General features: G+C 40.7%; 1 protein-coding gene across 1 annotated transcript; it reads left to right on the top strand.

Annotated features, from left to right (window-relative positions):
• Positions 1-4,380: 4,380 nt before the first annotated feature.
• On the top strand, positions 4,381-23,077 carry TTPA (alpha tocopherol transfer protein). The gene is made up of 5 exons (XM_075706031.1): positions 4,381-4,581; positions 14,064-14,217; positions 17,965-18,158; positions 20,748-20,858; positions 22,898-23,077. Exons 1-5 carry the CDS (start codon positions 4,381-4,383, stop codon positions 23,075-23,077), a joined length of 840 nt encoding a protein of 279 aa, XP_075562146.1.
• Positions 23,078-24,805: the final 1,728 nt, after the last annotated feature.

Below are 24,805 nucleotides of genomic sequence, written 5' to 3'. Positions count from 1 at the left end.
TCAACTGTCTGCTGAGATTGCCAAATTATATTATATTATAGAGCTAGACTTTTAAAGGCTATTGCTAAGTTGCTGAGTCACCAACCAACCCTGCTAGACAACATATTATAAATTTTAAGGTCTAGTACAATAGGAAAAGATTTGCCAAAGTTTTGAGCAATGCTATCAGCACCAGTGATTAAACAGAGAAGAAGAAGGATGGATCATGGAGAAATTCAGACAAAAATCAGAAAGCATTTACTGCAACAACCAGACCTGTTACACCTTGGGGTTTAAGCTTCATTGAAAGGCTGACGTCTTCAGTACTACTATGTCCCTTGTTGAGGCATTCCTACAGTATTGATTCAGAGAAGAATAGCAACTACTATACACTTTTTTTTCTTTTCTGTAGAAAATGGTCAGCCTTCAGTACAGTAATGGGTTCTCAATTCAATTTTGCTTAGGTTGAAAGATTTATTTCTTCCACAATAATATTCCAAAGTAATTTACATGAACAGACTCCCACGACAAACCGGGGGTCCCACTGACTTGACCATCTGCTCTAGATTTCATTGGAAGCTTGCATTTGTGCAGGAGTTTGTTTGTACAGGACTGTTTTTTTTTACCCATACATAATAAATACCAGAGTGATAAATAATATTTTTTTCCATGTCACATGCAATGTCATGTCTCTCTAGTTAATAAACGGTAACATAATTCTTCCCACATGCCTATGCACCCTGGAATATATGATAAGCTTGAAGGAGAAATACTTGGACTTAATTTTTTTTGGTAGAGTAGGGTTATTTTAGTTTTGCTGTGGATGCTTCTTTGAGGAGAAAGGCAAGAGGAAAGAGCAAGCCATCTGGCACCCTGTAAAACAGCTCTCCCAATTATTGTCTTATTTTCCTGACTCACACCTCTGCACTTACACTTTTGAGATATGTGAATTCTTAGTAAAAAATCAAAGATCTGAAAATTAAACATTGCAAGATGGCTTTCTCTGCACAAGTTTAAGCAAGTTAACTAGAACTTAATTTATAGAGATGCTGACTACCTGCTATCCTCACTGACTGAAAATAAGTGTTCAGCATCTATGAAAGTTAAACTCTTAATCTTGATCCTATTGAAATTTGTGTGCTAATGCTAGCTTAAATGTGTGTGCATGAAAGACAAGGTCCTTCTACTTATCCGTAACATTTGCAGAAAGGACATACGGCTACTACTGTAAGGTTGAAACTCAAAAACTTTTTATGATTTTTTATAGTGTCCTGTAAAAAAAGGAGTACAGACTCATGCTTCTTAAGGAAAAGACTTCAGTGCTGAGCTTTCTTTTCCCATTTGCTTCAGAAGCTTTGCTACAGATGTACTACTAACTTTCTACTAACTTTCTACTAACATTTACTACTTTCACTACTCCCTGACCTTTCTGAACTTGGAATCATAGAATTATTTAGGTTGGAAAAGACCTTTAAGATCATCAAGTCCAACTGTAAACCTAACACTGCCAAGTCCACCACTAAACCATGTCCCTAAGTGCCACACCTACACTTTAGCCAGGATGATTGTTAGGATTTTCTTGCACCGAGTACTACAGAAATACACAACAAATTTCTTTCAGTAGCTTCAGGATTTCACCCATAGCCTCACATTATGGGGCTTGAATCCTTGTAACATGTGCCCTGTTCTCAGTTTACTTAACCAAAGGACTATTTTTAACTTGCAGATATATTTTAATGCCTTAGAAATATCCCATACCATAATAGTATGAACTTTGTATTAATATGTATTTTATTATATACAGTGTATCGGAAAGGTGATTTTTGAGTTGCAAGTAAGAACCCAGTCTCAGTGTAAATGCTTTTCACATGTCTCTGGCTGGAAAAATACCTTTTGAGTCACAGATAATGTCTACAAAATCTCTGCAAAAAAAATGACATCCTGCAACATCTGTCTGTGACCCCAGACTTCATTTCTGGGCCAAGTGCTCACTTATGCTGCATACCCAAAGCTGTTTGCCCATTTTTCAAATGAGCTCATGGGATCTTTCATGCAACTGGCTAGTGGATGGGTGTTTGGAGGACATACCACAAGTCTTCACATGTGAAGACAGGTAAAGAAAAAAAAGCTTACGCAGATAAAGGTGAATTCTTTAAACTCCAGAAAGGTTTTGTTCCTGTCACCTTTTATATACATATATGTATATAAAATGTACATGCATGTGATTTTACAGTCAAAGACAGTTGCCTACACAACCCTTGAATGCTTGCCATAGAAGACCTTTTAAAGTTATGATAGAGGTTTTACACAGATGTAAAGCTTCTGCTGAAGGAAGGCAAATTCCAGCTATTTGCGAAAAGTCTGTTTGTCACAGGAATACACCAAAATGGAACATCTAAGACATATTGCCACAATTTCAAGTCTTTGTTGTAGCAGTAATCATTATAGTCCAAGGACACAAACAAGGCAAAGTTTACAAACAGGCATATGTTATTTAGATAGAGCTTTCAGGCACTTGAGCTCTTTTCAACATGTAATGAAACAAAAACAAAGCTTTACCTACAAGCCTCTTCTTGCAGCAGGTCTTAATTGCTCTGGTGAAGGGTGGAGTATTCGATATGTTGGGTCCTCTGCACGAAGCCCTGGTGATATCACATCTTCACAGTCAGAGATGGGAGCTCTCAGCAGTGTTACAAATCCAGTCTCACTCATGGAATTTTTAATAGAAACCTTAAATTTGCAGATATTTTTGTAACTCAGTCTTGAGGGAAATCACTGAAACTGCTAGTAAAACTAATTTTGGTCAAATATGAAGCCACAATTGCAATCTGAATTTTGTAGAAAAGCTAGCTGAAAGCTATGAGTTGCTCAGCAGAAGGGTGTAATAAAAGGTATCTGTATTTTCTCACACTTTATGTTTTACAGACAAAACCCTGAGTTGTAAGAACACTGAGATGGGAAAACTAAGTGCTCAAAAATTAGGAAGTGGTGTTTAAAAGCATTGTGTGACCTTGCTGTGATATCCCCTTGCATTTGTCCTGCCACCCATGGCTGGGTTACACGTTTGCATGCCATTTTACCCATGGAGGCTCTGTCCAGCTCTGCACAGGAAAAAGAAGGTTTAGCACAACCTGTTGTTACTGCCCTTTCCACATTCTGTTCTCTTCGTTTCATCTTATATTTCCAGCTTGTTTTTTCTTCTTCATCTAGGACGGGTTCATACTTCCTCACACATTCCTCCTCCCTTCCATTCTACATGTCCACCTCTATATACTCTTGACCACTACACCCACCTGTTTCCCAATTTTTATCCTTCGCTGCAACACTTTGCCCCTGCAAGCTTATCTTTCCTGTTCAGTCCCTTGAGTTCCTGCTTTAATCTCTTTTTTTTGGCATGATTATTCACACTTTTCCCACTCTTTACCTGTATGCATTTAGTTAGGCAGATTTTTTTTTACATTCGTAAAACTGAGGGGGATACCTGTAGATATTTCAGCAGTATGTAAGAGTCCAAGACATGGCTAGATATGACCAAAAGGCCAATCAAAAAGTAAGTAAGAAGCATTAAGTATACATGTGGAAAGCCAGAGAAAGGGAAAATAATCTGGAACAATGTTTTGTAAACATTTTAATAGGCCTAAGTATGCCTTATAAATTGTATGTTAAATGAAGTAAGGCTTTTAGCCGAAGTAGGCCACAGAGATCTCAAAGGAAACCTAATCAAAGGAAATGGTTATAATAAAAATACTAATAGCAGCCATGAACTCTTCACCTTCCATAATTGAACTCACTGCTGGGCAGCAAATCTGGACTAAAGTTGAATTCAATTTCACCATCCTTTCTCCAGGCAGAGTGGATGTATTTCTATTACTGCATATTCCTGTTAATGATTAGGTGCTCCAAGGCAGTCTTCCACCAGCGTCGATCTCTCCTTTGCACAGTGGTTCCCAGCTGCAATGAGGTTGCAGCTTTTTGCCATTTAATATCTGAGGACGGAGGATTATTTTCCCCTAGAAGGCAGGCCACCATCCTCAGCGCTTTTCAGGGCTCTGGGATGACCAGCCCGCAGCGGCTCCTTTTCAGAGCTGTGAGCGAGTAACAAGAGACGGGCTCATAAAGCGTAAAATTCTAAAAACTGGCAAAGTCCGTAAAAGTGAAAAAACAACCCCAAAAGATTAACCGCGGCAGCCGGGCCGGCTGGGACCGCGACGCACCTGCCTGCCCCGCTTGGGCCTGCGGCCCGGGAGGGTGCTCAGGGGTTAAGGCCCGCCGGGGGCGGAGGCAGCCCGGCGGGGCTCCGCGGCCGCTCGGTTTCCAATGGGACCGGCGAGGCGGCGGGGCTGAGCGCGGCCGTGGCCTCAGAGCCGGTCGGCGGCGGCGGCGATGTCGATGTCGATGTCGATGTCGATGTCGCAGGGGCCGCCGGGCGCCGGACTCCTCAACGAGCTGCCCGACCACTCGCCGCGGGTGCGCAGCGCCGTCGCCGAGCTGCGGCGGCGGGCGGAGGCAGAGCCCGGCCAGCGCTGGCCGCAGCCCCTCGCCGACTCCTTCCTGGTGAGGTTCCTGCGCGCCCGGGACTTCCACCTGGACCTGGCCTGGAGGGTAAGGAGGGCCGGGCGGAGCGGGCGCCGCCGGTCCCCCCCGACCCCGCCGCGGGGCTGGGGGGCTCCCGCCACCCGCTGAGGGCGAGGAGAGGGCGCAGCCGGTCGCCCTGTGCGGAGAGCCCCCGCGGCGGCGGTCAGGCGGCCCGGCCCGGGGCTGTGCCGGCCGCCCGCTGGCGGGGCGGGGTCCCGCCGGCACACCGGGCCTCGCACCCCCGGCCCCGCCACCGCCGCTGGGCCTCGCCTCAGGCCCAGGGGATGCCGAGGCACGGGGGCGGCGGGCGGGTTGGGGGATCGAGGAGCAGGCGGGGGGGTTATTGCTGTGGGCGGGCGGAGCTGGGGGGTGCGGGTGTCGGGTGGGCGAGATGCGCTGGTTGGGTCGGCCAAGGCCACGCAGGGAGTTGCAGGGTGCAAGCAGTAGCTCGTCAAGCGTGTCTTCAGCCCGGCGCCGCATCAGCGTTGCGGTATCGTGGCTAGCTTTGTGCCGTCAAGAAGGACATGGACCTGTTGGAGCGGGTCCAGAGGAGGGCCACAAAAATGATCCGAGGGCTGGAGATGGACATGAGCCGGCAATGTGCGCTTGCAGCCCAGAAAGCCAACCGTCCACCGTACCCTGGCTGCATCAAAAGCAGCGTGGCCAGCAGGTCGAGGGAGGGGATTCTGCCCCTCTGCTCTGCTCTGGTGAGACCTCACCGGGAGTGCTGCGTCCAGCTCTGGGGCCCTCAGCACAAGAAGGACATGGACCTGCTGGAGCGGGTCCAGAGGAGGGCCACCAAAATGATCCGAGGGCTGGAGCACCTCTCCTACGAGGCCAGGCTGAGAGAGTTGGGGTTGTTCAGCCTGGAGAAGAGAAGGCTGCGAGGAGACCTTATTGCAGCCTTTCAGTACTTACAGGGGGCCTATAGGAAGGATGGGGGAAATCTTTTTAGCAAGGCCTGTTGTGACAGGACAAGGAATAATGGATTTAAACTAAAGAAGAATAGATTTAGACTGGATATAAGAAAGAAGTTTTTTACAATGAGGGTGGTGAAGCACTGGAACAGGTTTCCCAGAGAGGTGGTAGAGGCCCCATCCCTGGCAACATTCAAGGTCAGGTTGGCTGGGGCTCTGAGCAACCTGATCTGGTTAAAGCTGTCCCTGCTCACTGCAGGGGGGTTGGGCTAGATGACCTCTGAAGGTCCCTTTCAACCCAAAGCATTCTATAATTCTATGATTCAGTCTCAATGAGGTAACAAAAAGGTTACCGAAAGTGTGGTATGGTCACATAATGTACAGGTTACAGTAAGTGTGGTAACGTAACAACTCCGATCAGGAAACAGTATCCTTTAAAGGACATCCTTATCATGCTTATCAGGCTCAGATTACTAGTTGCTAGTAATGTTACTAGTTTCACTACAGATTTATAATTACTCTATAAGTAAAAACTTCTTTTATCTCAGAGTTTAGTCATTTACAACACTCCTTTCAGGCTTTGGTAAGTTTTCTTACTTTCCTGGCTGTTTGTATGGCTCGTTGCTGTACAGCCAGTGCGTGTGTATTTTTAATATCCAAAGGTACAAATGGTTATTAACTGTTTATTTTTTTTACAGAAAGATTGACAAACACTAACCCTTCTGAACAGAAAGTATTTCCAAATCTTCCCAGGGCAGAAGCATTTATTCACTTGTGCCAACTGGAAACTCTGTTTTAGTGGAATTTTATGCTGATGACCTAGCATTGCCCAACAGGCCTCACCTTTTAGTTTATGACTTCTCTGCACTGTAGATTTTCCAAGTTTAGTTACCATAAGGGAAGATTGTTTGCATATGGATATATTGTAGGATCAGGGTAGATAAACAAGAATGTGAGAAATTAAATTAAGCCCTTAATCACAAATAGCTTTAAAAATTACATTTTGTGTTCTTTTCATTTGGCTCATAAGACTTGCGTCACCACTTTAAACCTTTCCTCCTCAGCAGAAGAACTAGCAAGTCAAGTCAATTCCTTCAGGTATTTATGGATCTTAGTTTTGCTTGAAGTTCATGAGATTGTTTATATCAGATATGTGCACTAACAATTGTAGGACCGTGCCTTTTTTTTCTTTTCCAACAAAAGCCATTTTCTTTTCCTATACTCCTTGGTTCCAAAAAGGAGGGCTTAATGAGGACATTATGTGCTCCTAAATATGCACTCCTAATTGCATTGCAATTGGTTGTTATTGATAATCCTGTAGACAGGACAGTGGCACTTTGGAATTTGGCCCATACGTTTCTGCACTTTCTTGTGATTAATGGTGAGATGTCTTGTAGGTAGGACTAATCTCCAAGAGTGTGGAATCTAAGCTCGGTTTAGAGATGGAGTCTGTGAAGTAGCAAATTTCCTATACTCTTCTTGAGAATCAGCTCTCTAGGGCTGGGGACCTGTTTTGGAAAACTTAAGTATTTTTAGAATCTTTTCAGAATTTCTAAGTTTCTAAATTTCTTGTTTGGAGCCTTCTTTGAACTAAGAGATTCTGATGTTCAGAAACCACCTGTGTTTAATCTTTCCATCTAGAATTTCAGGTCTCCAAATGCAGTAGCTACTCATACTTAATCTTCCACATACCAGCTGGCACTGATTTCTAGGTTACTTCTTTTGCCACATGAGAAGAAGAAAATAAGCACTTTGGTTTTCTTTTTTTCTTTTTTTTTTTTTTTTTAACAGAATGTGTTTATCTGCAATTGGTGTATTAAAGCCCAAGAGAATTATTGTGAAAAATCTGTGGTGGTCATAAGATGTATATTCATCTAACCCAAGTCTGACCTCATGCAGAGGTTATGTTAGTGCTTCATCCTAGACAGAGCGCTCCTGCCATCAGTCCAGACAGTGGCTGCTTCCTCCCGTCCTGCTTTGATATTGCATCTCAGTTTGGAGTTCAGGCTGATACAGCCCCTTTTTGCCCACGGGGCTCCTGTGTACTACTGCATAGTACTTGTAGAGCAGCTAAGGGATAATCGAATTTTGTGACTCTGTCAATGCTTATAACCAAAGGTCTTCAAGCTCTTGTCAAGCATCTTCCTTAGTGTGGGCTCATACTTAGCCATTAATATGAATCAAGAGTCTGGCAACTGACCAGGCTGTTTATTGATGCATCCCTGGTTAATATTTGACAGAGATTTATCTGATTTCAGTTTATCAACATTTGGAAGTGCTTCAGGTAGATTGTGGCGAGACATTCCATTTCTGAATCTTCTATGATGATTGATTTCAACAGCAATCTTTTACATTGTTCCACTGGCAATTCCAGACTTGCTTTCAAGTACTGATCTATTGATACATGTCATACTAGAAGAAAATCCACCACTGCAACAAGTAGCTGGAATTGAAGAACTCGAAGAAGAGCTAGAACTGTCTGTATTTTTTAAAGCCATTCTATTAAGCTCAGTAACAGACTATTCTCAAGTTAGCAGAGGATTCTTTTTCTGCATTTTGAATCACAGGAAGGATTAAACTTGGCCCAATGCCTTATCTTAGAAAGTGGCTGGAGATGTGTGCATGAACCTGAACCACTTAAGTACAGGCTTCGGAAGAAGAGGTGAAGTTAAGCAGATAGCTTTGATGAAAGGATTTCAAATGCATGAATATTATTGGTAAGAAAGTGTTAAGTCAGTCCACATGAAATACTGGCAGACATTTGTCTCTAGGAATGAACAGAAAGTCCTTTGACACAGACCAACAATAACTGTCAAACAACACAACAAACCTTCAGTAGGTAAATAAGAATTTTTCTTGTCCTGTGAGATTTCTAGGCAATACTTACCTACCAAAAATTAACACTCAGAAAGAACAGTGTTATATTGTTGCAGCATATTCTGTGCCTTTGTAATCCCTGTGGGAGATATAGGTAGGGATCAGATGTTAGTGCTGCAAAAGATTTTAGTCTGGATATAAATTTGTACCTGAGCTGAGCATGTTGTTTGCTCACTAATTTGTACAGATACACCTACCTACTATATATGCTGTAAACTGAGAAGCAAGGCCACGGGTCTCCATTAATTCTGCTAAAGCAAAGGATTTATATATCCCATTTACATTTAAGTGTACCAGCTACGTGTGTATGTTTGACTTCATTGTTGTGATCCAAAACACTGTCACTTGGATTCGGTAGTGGTATGTGAAATCTGGAGAACTAGCATCTCCTTTCCTCCATAAATCTTTTTGCCTAGTGCATTTTATTATGTCCTTGCATTACATGCCACAACTCTTGTATAAGGCTTATTCTCAGCGACTTGGGGATACTGTCTTTTTGTACTTGAAATAGATTAGACTCTGTGGAAGTGGATGAAAATCTTTACATTTGGTGAAAACACAACATTGAAACCCTATGCCAAGAGATATTTTCATAGCATACCACTTAGACTTTTGTAAGTGTTGTTTTTATGGCACTCAAAACTGTCTAAATATCTAGGATCCTTTTAGGAGTTCTCGGTGATACGAAGGTATATAGCCAGACTTTGTCTTTGCCCTGCATTTGACTTACGGAGGAATCAAGACTTCCTAGTGTGTTGTACTGCAAATAAGTTGCTTAGGATAACTATGATATACAAGAAGGATTGTTTTCCGTAGTGTCAAACATACTGCTGAGTCTCAGGCATTATCTCTGAGGATCTTCACATCATTCAACTATGAATACCAAGTATAAATCAGTTACTTGGCTGCTTTTCTTCCATCATTACAGAGGGATTCCTCAAAGAGGATGGGAAGAGCCCCTGTTAGGCTCTCTGGCCTGACTGTTGAGGAAACAGAAATCAGTCAGCCAGTCCTCCCTTTGTGCTAAGCCATATGTCTCAACTTATGCATGTGCCAGTCTTCTCCCAGCTGGCAAAAAGGTAATGCATGTAGAATTGGGAAAGTTCTGTGTCTCTATAAAAATATTTTCAATCCTTTGTCTGTGTGTACCATATGTTTAAATTCTGTGTGTAGCTATATACACATATATTAAAAAAATATGTAAAATATATATGCACAAAGGTGTGTGTTTATGTGTGTATGTATATAAGTTTGTATTCTAAAGTTTGAGCTGTTGGTTTCTCTTCCAAAGATTGCCAGTAGAAAACATTTTTTTCCTAAACATCTTGTGTGTTGGTACAACTGCTGACACAGTAGAGGCCTAATTCTGTCTAGCATCCTTGTTAATATGAATAAATAGTTATTAATCAAGGAAAAAAAATTGATTTACGTATACAAATACATTGGTTTCTATAACAAGCACATTGTTTTCTAGTTCTTTTAATTCTAAGTAAAGTACTAAGTTCACCTTTGTTTTGTAGCACATGAATCTTGGATTAATCAGTAACTTTATCATCTCTGATGTTCAGAAATCTGGAACTATACCCAACAGACCTCAGGAAAAAAACCTCTTAATTAATGCTTAACTCCAGACATTGGAGTTTTTCATCCAGCTTTCCCCATTTATCAAGTTATCTTGCATCTATTTTCAGGTGCTGAACGGATGCTAAGTAGGTTATTCAGTTTGTAAACACAGATAATTACACATTGAGATGTTTTCCTTGTGTTACAAGTACATGAGCCATTTTTTATACTAGATAATGAATGCTCCTGTTTTTCCTGATATTAGGTTGCTTCATCTTCTATATCCAGACTGATTGTTATATATAATATTTATGTTTTTCCTTGCTGTCTTTACTTAAAAAAAAAATTCTTATTTTTTAAATATTTCATGTGAATTTCTGTGTTTAAACAAAGTTAAACCAGAAACTTTCAAAATGAAGTAAAACTGTAAGTACCCACTGCTATTTTTTGAATTCCATTTTATGTTTAAGCATTACTCATGTAAGTAGCTGCGTGTGACTTGAGTACGCCCAGCTGCTAAGAAAGGGATTGTTTACGTAAGTAAAAATTTACAGAATATGTCCCAAAACTAGCTGTAGATACTGTGGAAGATTATCTAATGCTAACCTTTACTTCAGCTCTAAATCATTTCAGGTAATTAGATTAGGTTTTCAAATGAGAACTCTTCAGCACTTCGTGGCTTTCTGGCCAAGGAAAGTATGTTTGGAGCTTATCCATGTTATGTGTCTAAAAGATGTACCACTTGCCCATGTCATGGAAGGTGTCAGCAGTATTCCAACTATATATTTACTCCTTAATGGACTCGCTGGTAGGTAAACTATATCTTCCATAAGGATCTTGAGTGTGTTGCAAGCTGCGAACACCATTCCATTTCTCCCAAGGTCCAGAACTTAAATCCTTGTTGTTTCCAACTTGGAACATGTAAATATTCATGAAAACAAGAAACTAACTGTACTGACAAGATAGGATTAGTTAGGGTATTGAATGACTGTATCATTTTTATTCTAATCTTGGTTTTGGCACGCAGCTCTTCAAAGAGATATTTAAAATATTTATGTAATTGTTACGTAGGTTCATTAAGTTGTGGTACAACACATTCTAGAAGAAAAGGGAGAAATGACAAAGCTACAGATGTTTGCATATTTGTTTTGAGGGTGTTTTTGTATTTTGCTGCTGTTTAAGCGTCTGTATTGGAAAGACTAAGGAAAAGAACATAATATGTTGACAGTGCTGTCTGGTTGGCACAAAGCAGTTGGGATTGCTCAAACAGTGCCCTTTGTAGAGAGTCAAGCACTAACAGAGTGAGAGAATCAGAGTACCTCATCAGGCCTAGCTTTGCAATCATAGTGAATTTCTATTCCACAGATTAAATTACTTTCCATACTCCCTCTCCCCCCGACCTTTTTTGTGTGTTTGTTTTTAAGTTAGCCTAGACTAGAACTGATTTAATGCAGTCAAAAAGCTTCTAGTAAAATTCTCCTAATGGTTAAATGTTTCTTTCTACAGTGTATGGTTTAAGATGAGGCTTTTATCAACTTTCTCATTACCAAATCAAATGGGATTCTGGCATGGCAGATGAACTTTTTCATTTTTGTACCTATAAATACATATTTATAGGTGCTATTTCCATGAAGGGTATAGATAGTTTCTGATCAGTATATCATCTATTTGTAAGTAAATTCTGCTGACAAACAGTAATGCCTTATAGTTTCTTCATTACAATTCGAGACCTTCAAAATAATTCAAGACTTCATCTGAGCAGAAAAGCCTTAAACTGAAGCAAAAGTATATGTTTTATGTAAAATGATACAAGAAACCTGAAAGTAGAGGGAAGGGTAAGAAATAAGACTAATTACCTAACATAATGTTGTGGTTTAGCCCGGCAGGCAGCTAAACACCACACAGCTGTTCGCTTGCTCTCCCCCTCCCCAGTGGGATGGGGGAGAATCAAAAAAAAAAAGTAGTAAAACTCGTGGGTTGAGATAAAGACAGTTTGATAGGACAGAAAAGGAAGGGAAAATAATAATAATAATAATAATAATGATATACAAAATAAGTGATGCACCATGCAATTGCTCACCACCTGCTGACCGATACCCAGCCAGTTCCTGAGCAGTGATCACTGCACCCCAGCCAACTCCCCCAGTTTCTATACTGAGCATGACGTCATATGGTATAGAATACCCCTTTGGTCAGTTTGGGTCAGGTGTCCTGGCTTGTGCCCCCTCCCAGGGTCTTGTGTGCCTGGCAGAGCATGGGAAGCTGAAAAGTCCTTGACTGGTGTAAGCACTACTTAGCAACAACTAAAACATCAGTGTGTTATCAGCATTATCCTCATCCTAAATTCAAAACACAGCACTATGCCAGCTACTAGGAAGAAAATTAACTCTATCCCAGCTGAAACCAGGACACATATGCATGCTATGAGGTACAGGATGGTGAGTCTCAGGTCTCCCTCTAAGAGTCTGTAGTTAAGCATCAGCATAGCTGATGCTGTGATCTTCCAAGGGATGGATTTGGATCCACAGAGGTTCCTTCTGACTATTCTTGCTATGAAGATGGTGAAGAAAATTATACTTGCATAGATAAAAGAAATTTTTAATTTATTTAAGGTTATGTTTTAGTAGTTGGAGGTGACAGGTTTTTTTAATTCTAATGTTTCTGTTGTGAAATATGGAGTAATTGAGAAATGAATAAAAATTAATTTCTGTTAATACAAGTTAACAGAGATAAAAGACTGTTGTTTGATGCTTTCATTGTGGTGAACACATTTAATTTGTGAAACTCTGCTGGAGATCAGATTGGGTTTTGCTGTTTGATGAAATACAGTAACAATTTGAAAGGCTAGCCTGTGCATGCTACCTTTATGATTTAAACATACATTTCAGTTTGTTGTGAAACAAAGTACTGAAAAATTCTGATTCTTAGCTCCTTTGAAGGCTTGGGCTAGAAGTCTAAACTGTAGCTATTTAGGAAATTTTAATACAAAATCTAAGTTATTTACCATAGCTATCCCTGTACCCTCCAAACTCAGTGCTAGAGAATTTAGCATGGGTGGTACAGCAGAGGCAGAATTTAGTTGATGAATTGAGAGGAAACTTTTTAGAAGATAGTCTTGCATAGCTTCCCACTTACCTATGCAAAATGGCTTAAATAAATTCTAGTTGCAGGGCATAGGAGTTCATTTTCTCCACTACCACTTAATTAACATTAAACAAGAAACAGTAATTAGACCTGGAAATTAGAACTACTGCATCACCAACTTAATTTTTCATGATCCATCTCTAAGATGACCTTTCGCAGTATCACCTGTAATTTCTTTACATAGATGTTACCTCAGAAAGGAACGCCTTTAATTGACTCTTCCTTAGAGTTAGGCCATTACCTTTCAACACACGACTGAAACACAGTTCCTCTGCCTAAGACATACTAGTTTATGATGCTGCCTTCCAGCCTTAGGAACCAGGGTGATCGTGTCCCCGATAATGGACAGGATCTCTATTTTAACAAAACAAGTTCTTATTATTTCCACTCTGGGGGAGGGAAATTGCTTAATGGGTAATGGACCCAATACATTATATTCTGCCATTTCAGAGGGGTAGGAGGGACTTCGAAAATATGCTTCAGATATGCTGATGATCAAATCTGTTTAAAATATTAAACTGAAAATATTAATGACTGTGTGTACAAAATGGGCCCATACTTTGCACGGGTGGGGTGGGATGGTGAAGGGGGAATGTTCCTCTAAGATTTTGCACATCTAAGTTCAACAAACCCTGAATGAATCTGATGTAGTATCAAATGGAATAATCCTAAATGTAACCTGAGTAAGAAAGCTGGGTTTTAGATGTATTTTATGCAGAAACTGCTGGCTTTTTCTCCATATTCCAATTTTCTTTTCTGACACAAAATGACAACTGCAGTCCATTGACAGGTTGACAGAATTCTAAATTCATCATAACTTAATCACTTATTTGATCCAGTATAGCAACCTTCTACTACTAGAGGGATTTGATTAAAATACACAATGGACTGATAGCTAATTTAATGAATTAAACCTCTGACTGTGACCACACGTTGAAAACACATTTTTAACTGTGCTCTTCAGGTAATACCTGATGGCTATCTGTCATCCACATTTTATTTTTCCAGTTACTGAAAAATTACCAGAAGTGGAGAATTGAATGCCCAGAAATAAGTGCAGATTTACAACCGTCTTCTGTTCTTGGTCTTTTGCATGCTGGCTATCATGGAGTCCTGAGATCAAGGGACCCACATGGAAGCAAAGTTCTGATATACAGAATTGGTGAGTGAAAGAATTGCTTGTACCTATTTCACACCCAGCTCTGGCACTGATGTTTTTGTTTTGTTTTGTTGTGGGTTTTTTTTTTTTTTAGTTATCACAGTTTGAGCAGAAAAAAGAAGTATTTTATGGGTACAACACCAGGGGTTGATAAAATTAGATAATATCAGAATGTCTTAACTAGAAAGATAACATACTTATGTTCCCTGTTAGAAATACCTTTACATTACTGTAAAGGTGAGTTTACTGAGCTGTAACAGTTATATCATTTGACTTGTATCCTGGTATGGCTAAAGCTATACAATTCTTTATGAAGAACTTTCTTTCTTTTTAGTGGAATTCTTGTCTGCATCAAAAAAAGTCTTAAGGTTAAAACCCTAAAACTTGCAAGAATGTGTGGTTATTTGGGTCTGAGTCTCCCAACGATTATTTGTAGCCATGCAGATTTTCAAAGCCATGTGCTAAGACTGTGGTACTGGTGCATATGCAGCACAGAAGAGAGAGAGAGAACAGAAAACATAGTGTACACATAGTCACGTGCCAATGTTCAGTTTAAATGTGGATGAGAGGTTCACTGGGTTTTCACTGTTTGGATGTAGCCAGAGAACCCTATCTAACAGGACTCTGAAGACACTTGGTTTGTTTCATGCACTCCCCAAAGTCTCTTAAAAAACAATGTAGTTAAATGATCACGTGTGTCATGGTTTAACCCCAGCCGACAACTAAGCACCACACAGCTCACTCCCCCCTGGGTGGGATGGAGGAGAGAATCGGAAGAGTAAAAGTGGAAAAAAACATGGGGGTTAAGAACAGTTTAATAATTGAAATAAAATAAAATAGTAGTATTAATAATGATAAAAGAATATACAAAGCAAGTGATGCATGATTGTGGTGGGTTGTCCCCAGCTGGATGCTATGTGCCCACCAAAGCCCCTCTATCCTCCCCTCCTCAACTGGACAGGGGAGAGAAAATATAACGAAAGGCTCGGGGGTCGAGATAAGGACAGGGAGATCACGCAGCAATTACTGTCACAGGCAAAACAGATTTGACTTGGGGAAATCCATTTATCTTACTCTGATTTTGATGGGTAATAAATTAATGAGAAAATAAAAACCAAATCTTAAAACACCATCCTCCCACCCCTCCCTTCTTCCCAGGCTCAACTTTACCCCCAAGTTCTCTACCTCCTCCCCACTAGAGGCACAGGGGGACAGGGAATGCGGGTTGCAGTCAGTTCATCACACAGTCTCTGCTGCTCCTTCCTCCTCAGGGGAGGACTCCTCACATTCTTCCCCTGCTCCAGCGTGGGGTCCCTCCCGTGGGAGACAGTCCTCCATGGACTTCTCCAATGTGGGTCTTTCCCACAGGCTACAGTTCTTCACAAAAACTGCTGCAGCGTGGGTCCTTTCTATGTGGTGCAGTCCTTCAGGAGCAGACTGCTCCAGCGTGGGTCCCCCACGGGGTCACAAGTCCTGCCAGAAAACCTGCTCCAGCATGGGCTCCTCTGTCCACGGGTCCGCAGGTCCTGCCAAGAGCCTGCTCCAGCACAAGCTCTCCACAGGGTCGCAGCCTCCTTTGGGCATCCACCTGCTCTGGTGTGCAGTCCTCCCTGGGCTGCAGGTGGACATCTGCTCCACCATGGACCTCCATGGGCTGCAGGGGCACAGCTGCCTCACCATGGTCTTCACCTTGGGCTGCAGGGGAATCTGCTCTGGTGCCTGGGGCACCTCCTCCCCCTTGTTCTTCACTGACCTTGGTGTCTGCAGGGTTGTTCCTCTCACATATTCTCACCCCTCTCTCTGGCTGCAGTCACGCAGGTTTCCCCCCGCCACTTCTTCTTAAATATGTTATCCCAGAGGTGCTACCACTGTTGCTGATGGTCAGGTCCATCTTGAAGCCAGCTGGCATTGGCTCTATCAGACATAGGGGAAGCTTCTAGCAGCTTCTCACAGAAGCCACCCTTGTAGCCCCTCAGCCACCAAAACCTTGCCATGCAAACCCAATACAGTGCAATTGCTCACCACCCACCGACTGATGCCCAGCCAGTCCCTGAGCAGCAGCCCCCTGGCCAGCTTTTCCCTAGTTTATATACTGAGCATGACGTCATATGGTATGGCATATCTCTTTGGCCAGTTTGGGTCAGCTGTCCTGGCTGTGCCCCCTCCCAACTTCTTGTTCATCTCCAGCCTTCTCAGTCAGTAGAGCGTGAAAAGCTGAAAAGTCCTTGATTAGTGTAAGCACTGTGTAGCAACTAGTGAAACATTAGTGTGTTATCAACATTATTCTCATCCTAAATCCAAAACACAGCGCTATACGAGCTACTATACAGCAGTGTGCCCAGGTGGCCAAGAAGGCCAACAGCATCCTGGCTTGTATCAGGAATAGTGTGGCCAGCCGCAGCAGGGAAGTGATTGTCCCCTTGTACTCTGCACTGGGGAGGCCGCACCTCCAATACTGTGTCCAGTTTTGGGCCCCTCACTACAAGAGGGACACTGAAGTGGTGGAGCATGTCCAGAGAAGGGAAATGAAGCTGGTGAAGGGTCTGGAGCACAAGTCTTATGAGGAGCGGCTGAGGGAACTGGGGTTGTTTACTGTGGAGAAGAGGAGGCTGAGGGGAGACCTTATCGCTCTCTACAACTACCTGAAAGGAGATTGTAGTGAGGTGGGTGTTGGTCTCTTCTCCCAAGTAGTTAGCGATAGGACAAGAGGAAATGGCCTCAAGCTGTGTCGGGGGAGGTTTAGATTGGATATTAGGAAAAATTTCTTCACGGAAAGAGTAGTCAAGAATTGGAACAGGCTGCCCAGAGAGGTTGTGGAGTCCTCATCCCTGGAAGTGTTCAAAAAACGGGTAGAAATGGCACTTTGGGACATGGTTTAGTGGACATGGTGGTGTTGGGTTAATGGTTGGACTGATGATCTTAGAGATCCTTTCCAACCTTAATGATTCCTAGATTTTCCTTTCATTAAAAAATAATCCAGCCACCAAGCCAGGAAACTTGAAATTATGAGTCTACCCTTAATTGTTTTAGTGTTGGACTTGGTAGTGTTAGGTTAATGGTTGGACTGGATGATGTTAAAGGTCTTTTCCAACCTAAATGATTCTATGATTCTACTAGGAAGAAAGTTAACTCTATCCCAGCTGAAACCAGGACAACGTGTTACCATATATCTTCGCGCTTGTTTTGGACAGAAAATACTTTTTTTGCCAACTTTCAAAGATTTGTTTTAATATCAGCTGGTCTAGTAGAAAATAATGCGTCTCTCTGCAAAGTTGTGTTCTCTGAAGCTTTCACCTAGGGTTAAGGCTCATCCCATGTAATTCTTTGCTCAGGCCTCAGAAAAACAAGTGGGATTCACTGAATCTTGACGGAATTACTGCACTGAACAAAAATTACTGAATTGATTGGGTTGATGATCTGTAGTTTCTGCTAACATGACTGTTACTGAATTAAGCTGTCCTGTCAAAACCATGTACTGGAGGCTACGGCCATAGGTGGAACATACTTCATTAGGTGGCATCTACAACTATCTTCCATTAGGTAGTACCATCTACAGAAAGAGTTCAAAAGATGAGTGACAGAGCAGGCACACGAAGTAACTTCTGTCCTGGCAAATCTGTTTATTTCAGGACCTTTGACAGTGCTTGTTACTTCTTGCTCCGGAGAAGCACACTAGAAGCAGTAACAAGCAAAAGTCCACGTGTATGTGGTATCCTCGTGGTAATGCAGTGCAATCTATTTACTCTTCAGGACAATGGGATCCCAAGTTATTTACGGCATACGATGTGTTTCGTGTGAGTCTTATCACATCTGAACTCATTGTAAAGGAGATTGAGACTCAGCGGAATGGAGTCAAGGCTATCTTTGATCTTCAAGGGTGGCGATTTGCTCATGCATTTCAAATCAGTCCAGTAGTGGCCAAGAAAATTGCTGCTGTGCTCACAGTAAGTATGACATACTGCTTAATGCTTCTTCATTGCTATAACTCCCAGTTTTTCATCTGTTCTAAGATATGGTAAATTTTCCTTCCCTAAACCTTCTTAGAGTCTATGCAGCTTGAAAGAACAAAATCTTAAATCCATTAAAAGTCAGATAGCTCAGGCATAGGTTGTGCTTGATTGACTTAAAGTACGTTCTCGTATAGCGGTAAATGTCCTTTAGCCTCTGATGTTTTAGAACTCCACCAACCTGTTACAACATAAGAATTTCATGAGTGTAAGAGCAGATGAAGCCCAGTTTTGTAAGGATCTGCGTTCATTAGCCCATTTCATCTCCTCTCTTCTATTCTTTTGTGCATTAACTCAATATTCAAAGCTTTTTTTGCCCTGAGACTCAGAGAAGATGAGAAATAGCATGTGCTAAGGCTAGTTAAGAGCAAGACAGTACTAACTTGTTACCAGTATGGATGATGCTACGTAACCATCCAGCTGCTATACCAACAGAACATATAATGTTTATGTTCTGCTTGGTTTTTGCCCCCCAACATGAGCATTATTTTGGGCAACTCACTGCTATGTCACCTCCTATTTTTCACAAAACTTCTAGGGACTAGTCTTGTCCTTTCTGTCAAATTTGGTTGAACTTTGCCAGTGGATTTGAGAGGAGAAAAAAAAAGGAACAAAAGAAAAAAAGAAGAGGACAGAGAATTGACAGGCAAGCTACAGTGTAGTCATATAATCCCATTTTCCTTCAGAAGTTACGCTGAAAATCAGTAATAATAAAACTGTTATAATGTGGAAATGAGCCAGGGAGATAATCTCTTGCTGTGATTTGGTAAGGTTTGTATCTGAGGTTCAGTCAAAGCTTAGTCATTGAACTAATATCATCAGAACTTCAGGTGTTCTTTCTTTTTGGTATCTACTGTAAAACTTCAGTGAAACCAGCAGGTATTTGCAACTTTTCACATCTAGAATAAGAACTCTTGATGTTCATGTGATCCTGGGCCAGATCTCATGAGAACAGGATGTGTGAGAGTTTTTCAGTTGATTTCTGAGGTAGTAAACAAGTTGCTAGTAATTTTTTAACCTTGAAATAGAGCAGAAAGGAGGTAGAACAGGATTTGCAATTACATTGAAATTTTTCAATCCATTATCTTGAACCAGAAAGTTCTTTGAATGTGATGTTTCCATCTTGACCTATTTCAGATTTGTTGCATGCTTTTCAAGCTTCTAAATGTTTATTAAAGCTATTGAAAAAAGGTAGAAAAAATGTGTTTCCAGTGTTCTTTTCTAAGAAGAGAAAGAGGTTTAACTCCTTTTTTTTAGATTCTTTTCATCACTTCAACTGAGTTCATGTATTTCACCTAGAGATTGTCTTTAGTGTTGTTCAATATGCTTATAAGTAAAAACTAAGGAACCTTAGCTTCAACCCTATGTTTTTCTTAAGAAATGTGTCTTGCAAATTACTATCCTGTATGAAGAAACAGAACTTAATAGAAAGGAAATACATACTAAGGAATGGAAAGCTTAGTAACATTAGTGAGTGACATCATCTTGAAAAATATTTACCCCAGGCAAAACCAAACTGTTTTGTGAAAAACATGATAGTGGACTTTAAGTATATGATAACACATAATGACATGCAGTAAACCTATAATCTGGTAGTTTTAAGGTCTTTATCATACATTAAAATCTAAAAGGACTTGCACTTAAGAAATGTTTGGTGTTTGGTTTTTTTTATCCACTGAGGAATGCATGAAATAATGCGAGAAGAGCTACTGTACTAAGTGGGGAAAATTGTTTGTGAGAAGTACCATTTCTATAAGCAGAAAACCTCTGGTCACACAGGTAGTATCAGCTGGGTTATGAATGGAAGCTATACTTTCCCCATAATGCTGTCTTTGAGCACTGCCTTATTTTCTTTTAACTTGCAAAGGTCTGGGACTTCTACATGAATCTTGAATGCAACTAGAAGTATTTCATATTACAAAGGCTGTATAGCAGATATAATTTTTATTTTCATTATGACAGTAATTTGTAAAGGTGAACTTCTGGCTTGGGCAAATTCCCAGTAATTTCAAGGCTCTATATTTATAAGGTTTCAAAATTATATTTATAATTTATTTAAAGTTAGTAGCTTCAAGTGTTTATATTTATATATATTTGTACATTATCCTTTAGGCTATGAATTGCCAAGGAAAGCACATGGCTAGATAGCTTTTTGGTAAATTAGCAGCAGAATCTCCTGTGTGAAGAACTGTACCTCTGAGGAAAGGCTGAGCACAAGCTTTGTGTACATTAGTTATGTGTAATTGGGTGAGGGTTTTCTTGTTTGGTTGTTGTATTCGTTTGGGTTTTTTTTAATAACCTCATACTGTTTTGGGATTTTTTTTTTGGTTTTTTTTCCTTCTAATGGGAGGAACAAGATGTGATTTTTCTAAGCATTGTTGGGGCAGTGTAAACTAAGAATGCTCCAAAGTGCAGGTATTAGCAAGGTCAGGAGGAATACTCTAACCCATGGACTAGATAGTTTTCACAGATTTGTTCTTAACAATATTTTATTTTTCTTGTGCTGTTTTTCATATGTGTTGACAGGATTCCTTTCCACTAAAAGTTCGCGGTATCCACTTGATTAATGAGCCTTTATTCTTCCACCCAGTCTTCGCTCTAATTAAGCCTTTTCTCACTGAAAAAATAAAAGAACGGGTGAGTGCACACAAATATTTCTTTCTGCCACAAAACCCCTACATGACAATTTGCAGCACTTCTCTTAGGATCTGGTACTCCTGAGCACTAAAAAGCATAAATCATTTTTGCGTGTTAGTGCCATACAGGCCTCTGGAATCTAATTGTAAAGCATTTGCAGTTACCAGAAATGTGAGAGTTGGAAGTGGTTGCTGTTATCACCACTCTAAAGATAAAAACCACTGTGACACAGAGAGGTTAAATGATTTGCTTGAGGTCACACAGCAATTCTTCTGCAGGGCTAGGAAGAAATAGATCCTGGACCTCCCAACACTCTGCCTATAAATGCCAGTGAGAAATTGTCTCTGAACAGTGATGTTATGCTCCAAGTTGTGCAGAATTAGTAGAAGACAACTTTTTAGTTCTGAAAGACCTGCAGAGGCATTTATGCATCAAAAATAGGTCAGACTTAAGCTCAAAATTTCTTCCCAAATAACTTCTTAGTTGTTTTAAATTGTTTTGCAGTTTTAAATCTCAAAAACCCTGTTTGTAGTTGGATGCAAAAACATGCCAAGAATTCTGGAAGAATTCTGGTTTTTTAGCATAAGAAGAATATTGGGGGTTTCAGCTGGCAGAAAGGGAAATACTGTGAAGTGTTAACAGCAGGACTAAGGTACAAAATAAGCAGCACTGCCTATTGTTATTCCCACTCTGAAGCCTCCTTGTCTCAGCACATGGATCTTGTGCATTTGCGGTACCCACTGCACTCCAGGACAGTAGATCCAGATTTTTCTGGTCACTGTTAGCTGTTATTTGCCAGTCCCCTTTTCCTAGCATGTGTGTTTTCTTATGGAGAGAGGTAGGATTGTTTCTGCCAGCCTTATCCAGTCAGTCCCTCACTCTGAAAAGATGATAAAAAAAGTTAGTATGTTCCAGCAGCCTGATGCCGTGGCCCTTCTTCTTTCACATTAATATCTGTGAAACAAGCCCCGTCACCTGATCCAGCTCAGAGTATCTCAGGCTAGAACTCAAAAAGCAGAAAAGAGGGCAGATGAACAGTAAAGGCCTAAAAGAAAACAAAAGAGAGATCCCAGTTCATGAGATGGAACAGAAGCAAATTTGCTTGCCTCCTGGCTTAGTTTCAGGTATGATCTGAAAAAAAAACCTCTAAGGTTTTAAAAAACCTCCAGTTCCTCAGAACTTCATACAAATAATTACTATTTACTCGTTATCTTACTTCCTGATGAGGAAGTGTTAGATAAAAGGCAGCCAACTACCTTTTGAGAGCATATTCTTGTAGTCTTTGTGTAATAATAATTGCAGAAAATTTTTGTGTTCATAAGAGGCCTATAAAAGCTTGACTGGAAGAATGAACAAGGCTTCAAAATAGTTACAATAAAGCAAGAAGAGAGGAACCCAAACTACAGTATTACGAGGGTTAAAGTGGAGGAGTAGTCCAGGATCTAATTTCAGTTGGAACTGAAACATAAGTACTGAGATACAGATTCTTATGAATATCCTCCTTGGCACCTGTCTGAACCTACATACATACTACATAATATTGTTTTTAAATACATATGGCAGGACCAGACAGTCATGGCCAGGAGCCGAACACTGTTCTTTTCTTGGAAATGATTGACAAGCAAGTACGTGATATCTATCATGACAAGACCAAACCCCAGTCTTTCCATGGTTTAGCTCACTTTAGCTGTACAGGTATAGTGCGTACCCTCATCAGTATTGCTAAACCAGTCTGGAACAAGTGTGTAGTTAGTTTTGGCTCTTGTGCTTGCAGCTGCATAAAATGCAGTTGCGTGGCTGTAGTCCATGCTTCACCAAGCTGCAGATACTGAACAGGACAGAGTTTGAGCACCCATGGGGAACTCACTCACACGGTGGTACTTTCTTCTTCATTTAAGGAGCTCGTTATGAACAAGTACACTTGTTTAGTTGAACCAAGCTGGTGGCTTCAGCTGTTGCACTGAGTTTCTTTGCTGCCTGTTTTCACTCAGTAATCTAGCATTCATACCCGAGTAAATGCTTTTCATATGTTGTTCTAGGTGTATATGCATGGAAATAACTACATGCAGAGCCTGACCGAACACTTCCCAGTCAGCATTCTCCCACAGGAATATGGGGGGGAGGAAGTCTCCATTGAAGAGCTGGCCAAGGAATGGACTGACTTTATAATGGCATCGGCAGATTATCTTCAGAGCATTTCTCTGGTTGCCCAGGAATAACATTACTGCAGTATTATATCAATTCTTGAACACTGGAAGTGGAAATAAGTTTAATACAAATTCTTTCATGTAAACTTGAAATTATTGTAAATGAAACCAGTATGTCTTTGCAGGGCACTTAGTATTATATTGACTGCACATTTATACTAACTGGGGTCTATCAGTGTGTAAGTCTGAAGAGATTACTGAATTCTACGTTTGCAATACTGTTTGTAGTTGATTAACTTCTGTGCCAGAAAGCCAAATAGTGCATTGGATATCAGAGATCAATACTGCTCCTGTTAACTCTTTGGAGACAACTCATCCGTAATAATGCAGGCCTTATGCTTAGCTCTTGTATCATGGCTTGTCAAGGTGATAGGATACAAAAAAGAACAGAATGTGAATGGGGTTGACTAGTTTGTTGTGGAAGTATAACTACAGGGCTAATTTACAAGGAGTGAAAAGAGGCTGTTTTTTGGGTTGATTCTCAGGGAAAATGGCTGTTTTGTTAGTTTGTGTCAAATGGAAATTAGCAATAGTGAGACGTTTGTGTTAATCTTTGTGCTGCTTGTGCAGCTTCCCTTTCTGTGCTAATTGACACAGTAATCATCCAATTTTGTAGAGGAAGATAGGGAAAACACCATGTACCTATTCTTCGAAGGATGATATTAATCAGGAGGAGGAACTGGTAAGAGAGTCAAAACAACCTTGAAAATTCTGCTTTTCTTTCTTCAAAGAGATACTGTCTATGGACAACCTATAAGCAACTCAGATTATGATCACCTTTAATTCCTACTGTAGAGCACTTAGAAAGGTTAAGAGCTCTTAGCTGTTTGCAGTATCTATTTGTTTTGGAGGGAGAAGTAGGTTATCCATTGTGGATCTGAACTTTAGAAGTATTTGTTGTGCGGTTTAAGGGTGCTTGTAGGTCACTTTGGACCTCAGCGTAGGAGATGCTGGCTATCTTAATTTTATTTTCAGAAAAGTAATTGGCAAAATTGCCAGTCTGTATCTTGTGTTGGGCACTGGAAGAAATGATTTTTAATTTCCGTTGAGCTCTCTTCTTCATTTCTGTAGGGGTAACAAAAAAAAAAATCTGTCTGTACTTCTTGAAAACAGATTTTTTTGGTTTTTTAAAATGGATTTTTTTTTTAAGGGACATGATTCAGATATGAACACTGCATGTGTAAAAGCTATCAGTCACGTTACATAGTGGTATCATCCTGCAATCCCCAGTATTTAATAAGCTAAAACATTATTTTACTTTTCACTCAGCTTTTTGTTAAAAGCTCTGTTAGTACAGCAACTGTTAGAGTTCATTTACCCAGTTTTTAACTGTTTTCTAGTAAGCCAGGGGGTCTTTGCATAAACTTTATATATTTAAGCATTCCATATGAATCTTTGTATAAGTGAATCCATAACAAATACTTTGTTTCTCAGGTAGCTAAAAATGATAACTTCAGTTACTTTGTAATCTTTAGGACATTGGGATGTTATATTAACATATGCTTAGGGGGGCGAAATGAGAATATCCTATTAGATCAGAAATGTCTTACTTTAGATGATCGTTAATACTGGATTATTGCAAAAGCCGTTGGAAGCTGTTCTTTATTAGCAAGAGGAACATCTGTGACGGGCCCACAGAGTACTTGCTGGTTGTAGTTCCTTCTGCTGTGCTAAGGTCAATGCCAGATGTTAAAGGAGCAGCTGCTGCCCACGCATTTGCACGCCATTCAGGCAGATGCA

Source organism: Pelecanus crispus, chromosome 2, assembly GCF_030463565.1.
Source record: "Pelecanus crispus isolate bPelCri1 chromosome 2, bPelCri1.pri, whole genome shotgun sequence".
Taxonomy (NCBI): domain Eukaryota; kingdom Metazoa; phylum Chordata; class Aves; order Pelecaniformes; family Pelecanidae; genus Pelecanus; species Pelecanus crispus.
This window is presented reverse-complemented; position numbering and strand designations above follow the sequence as displayed.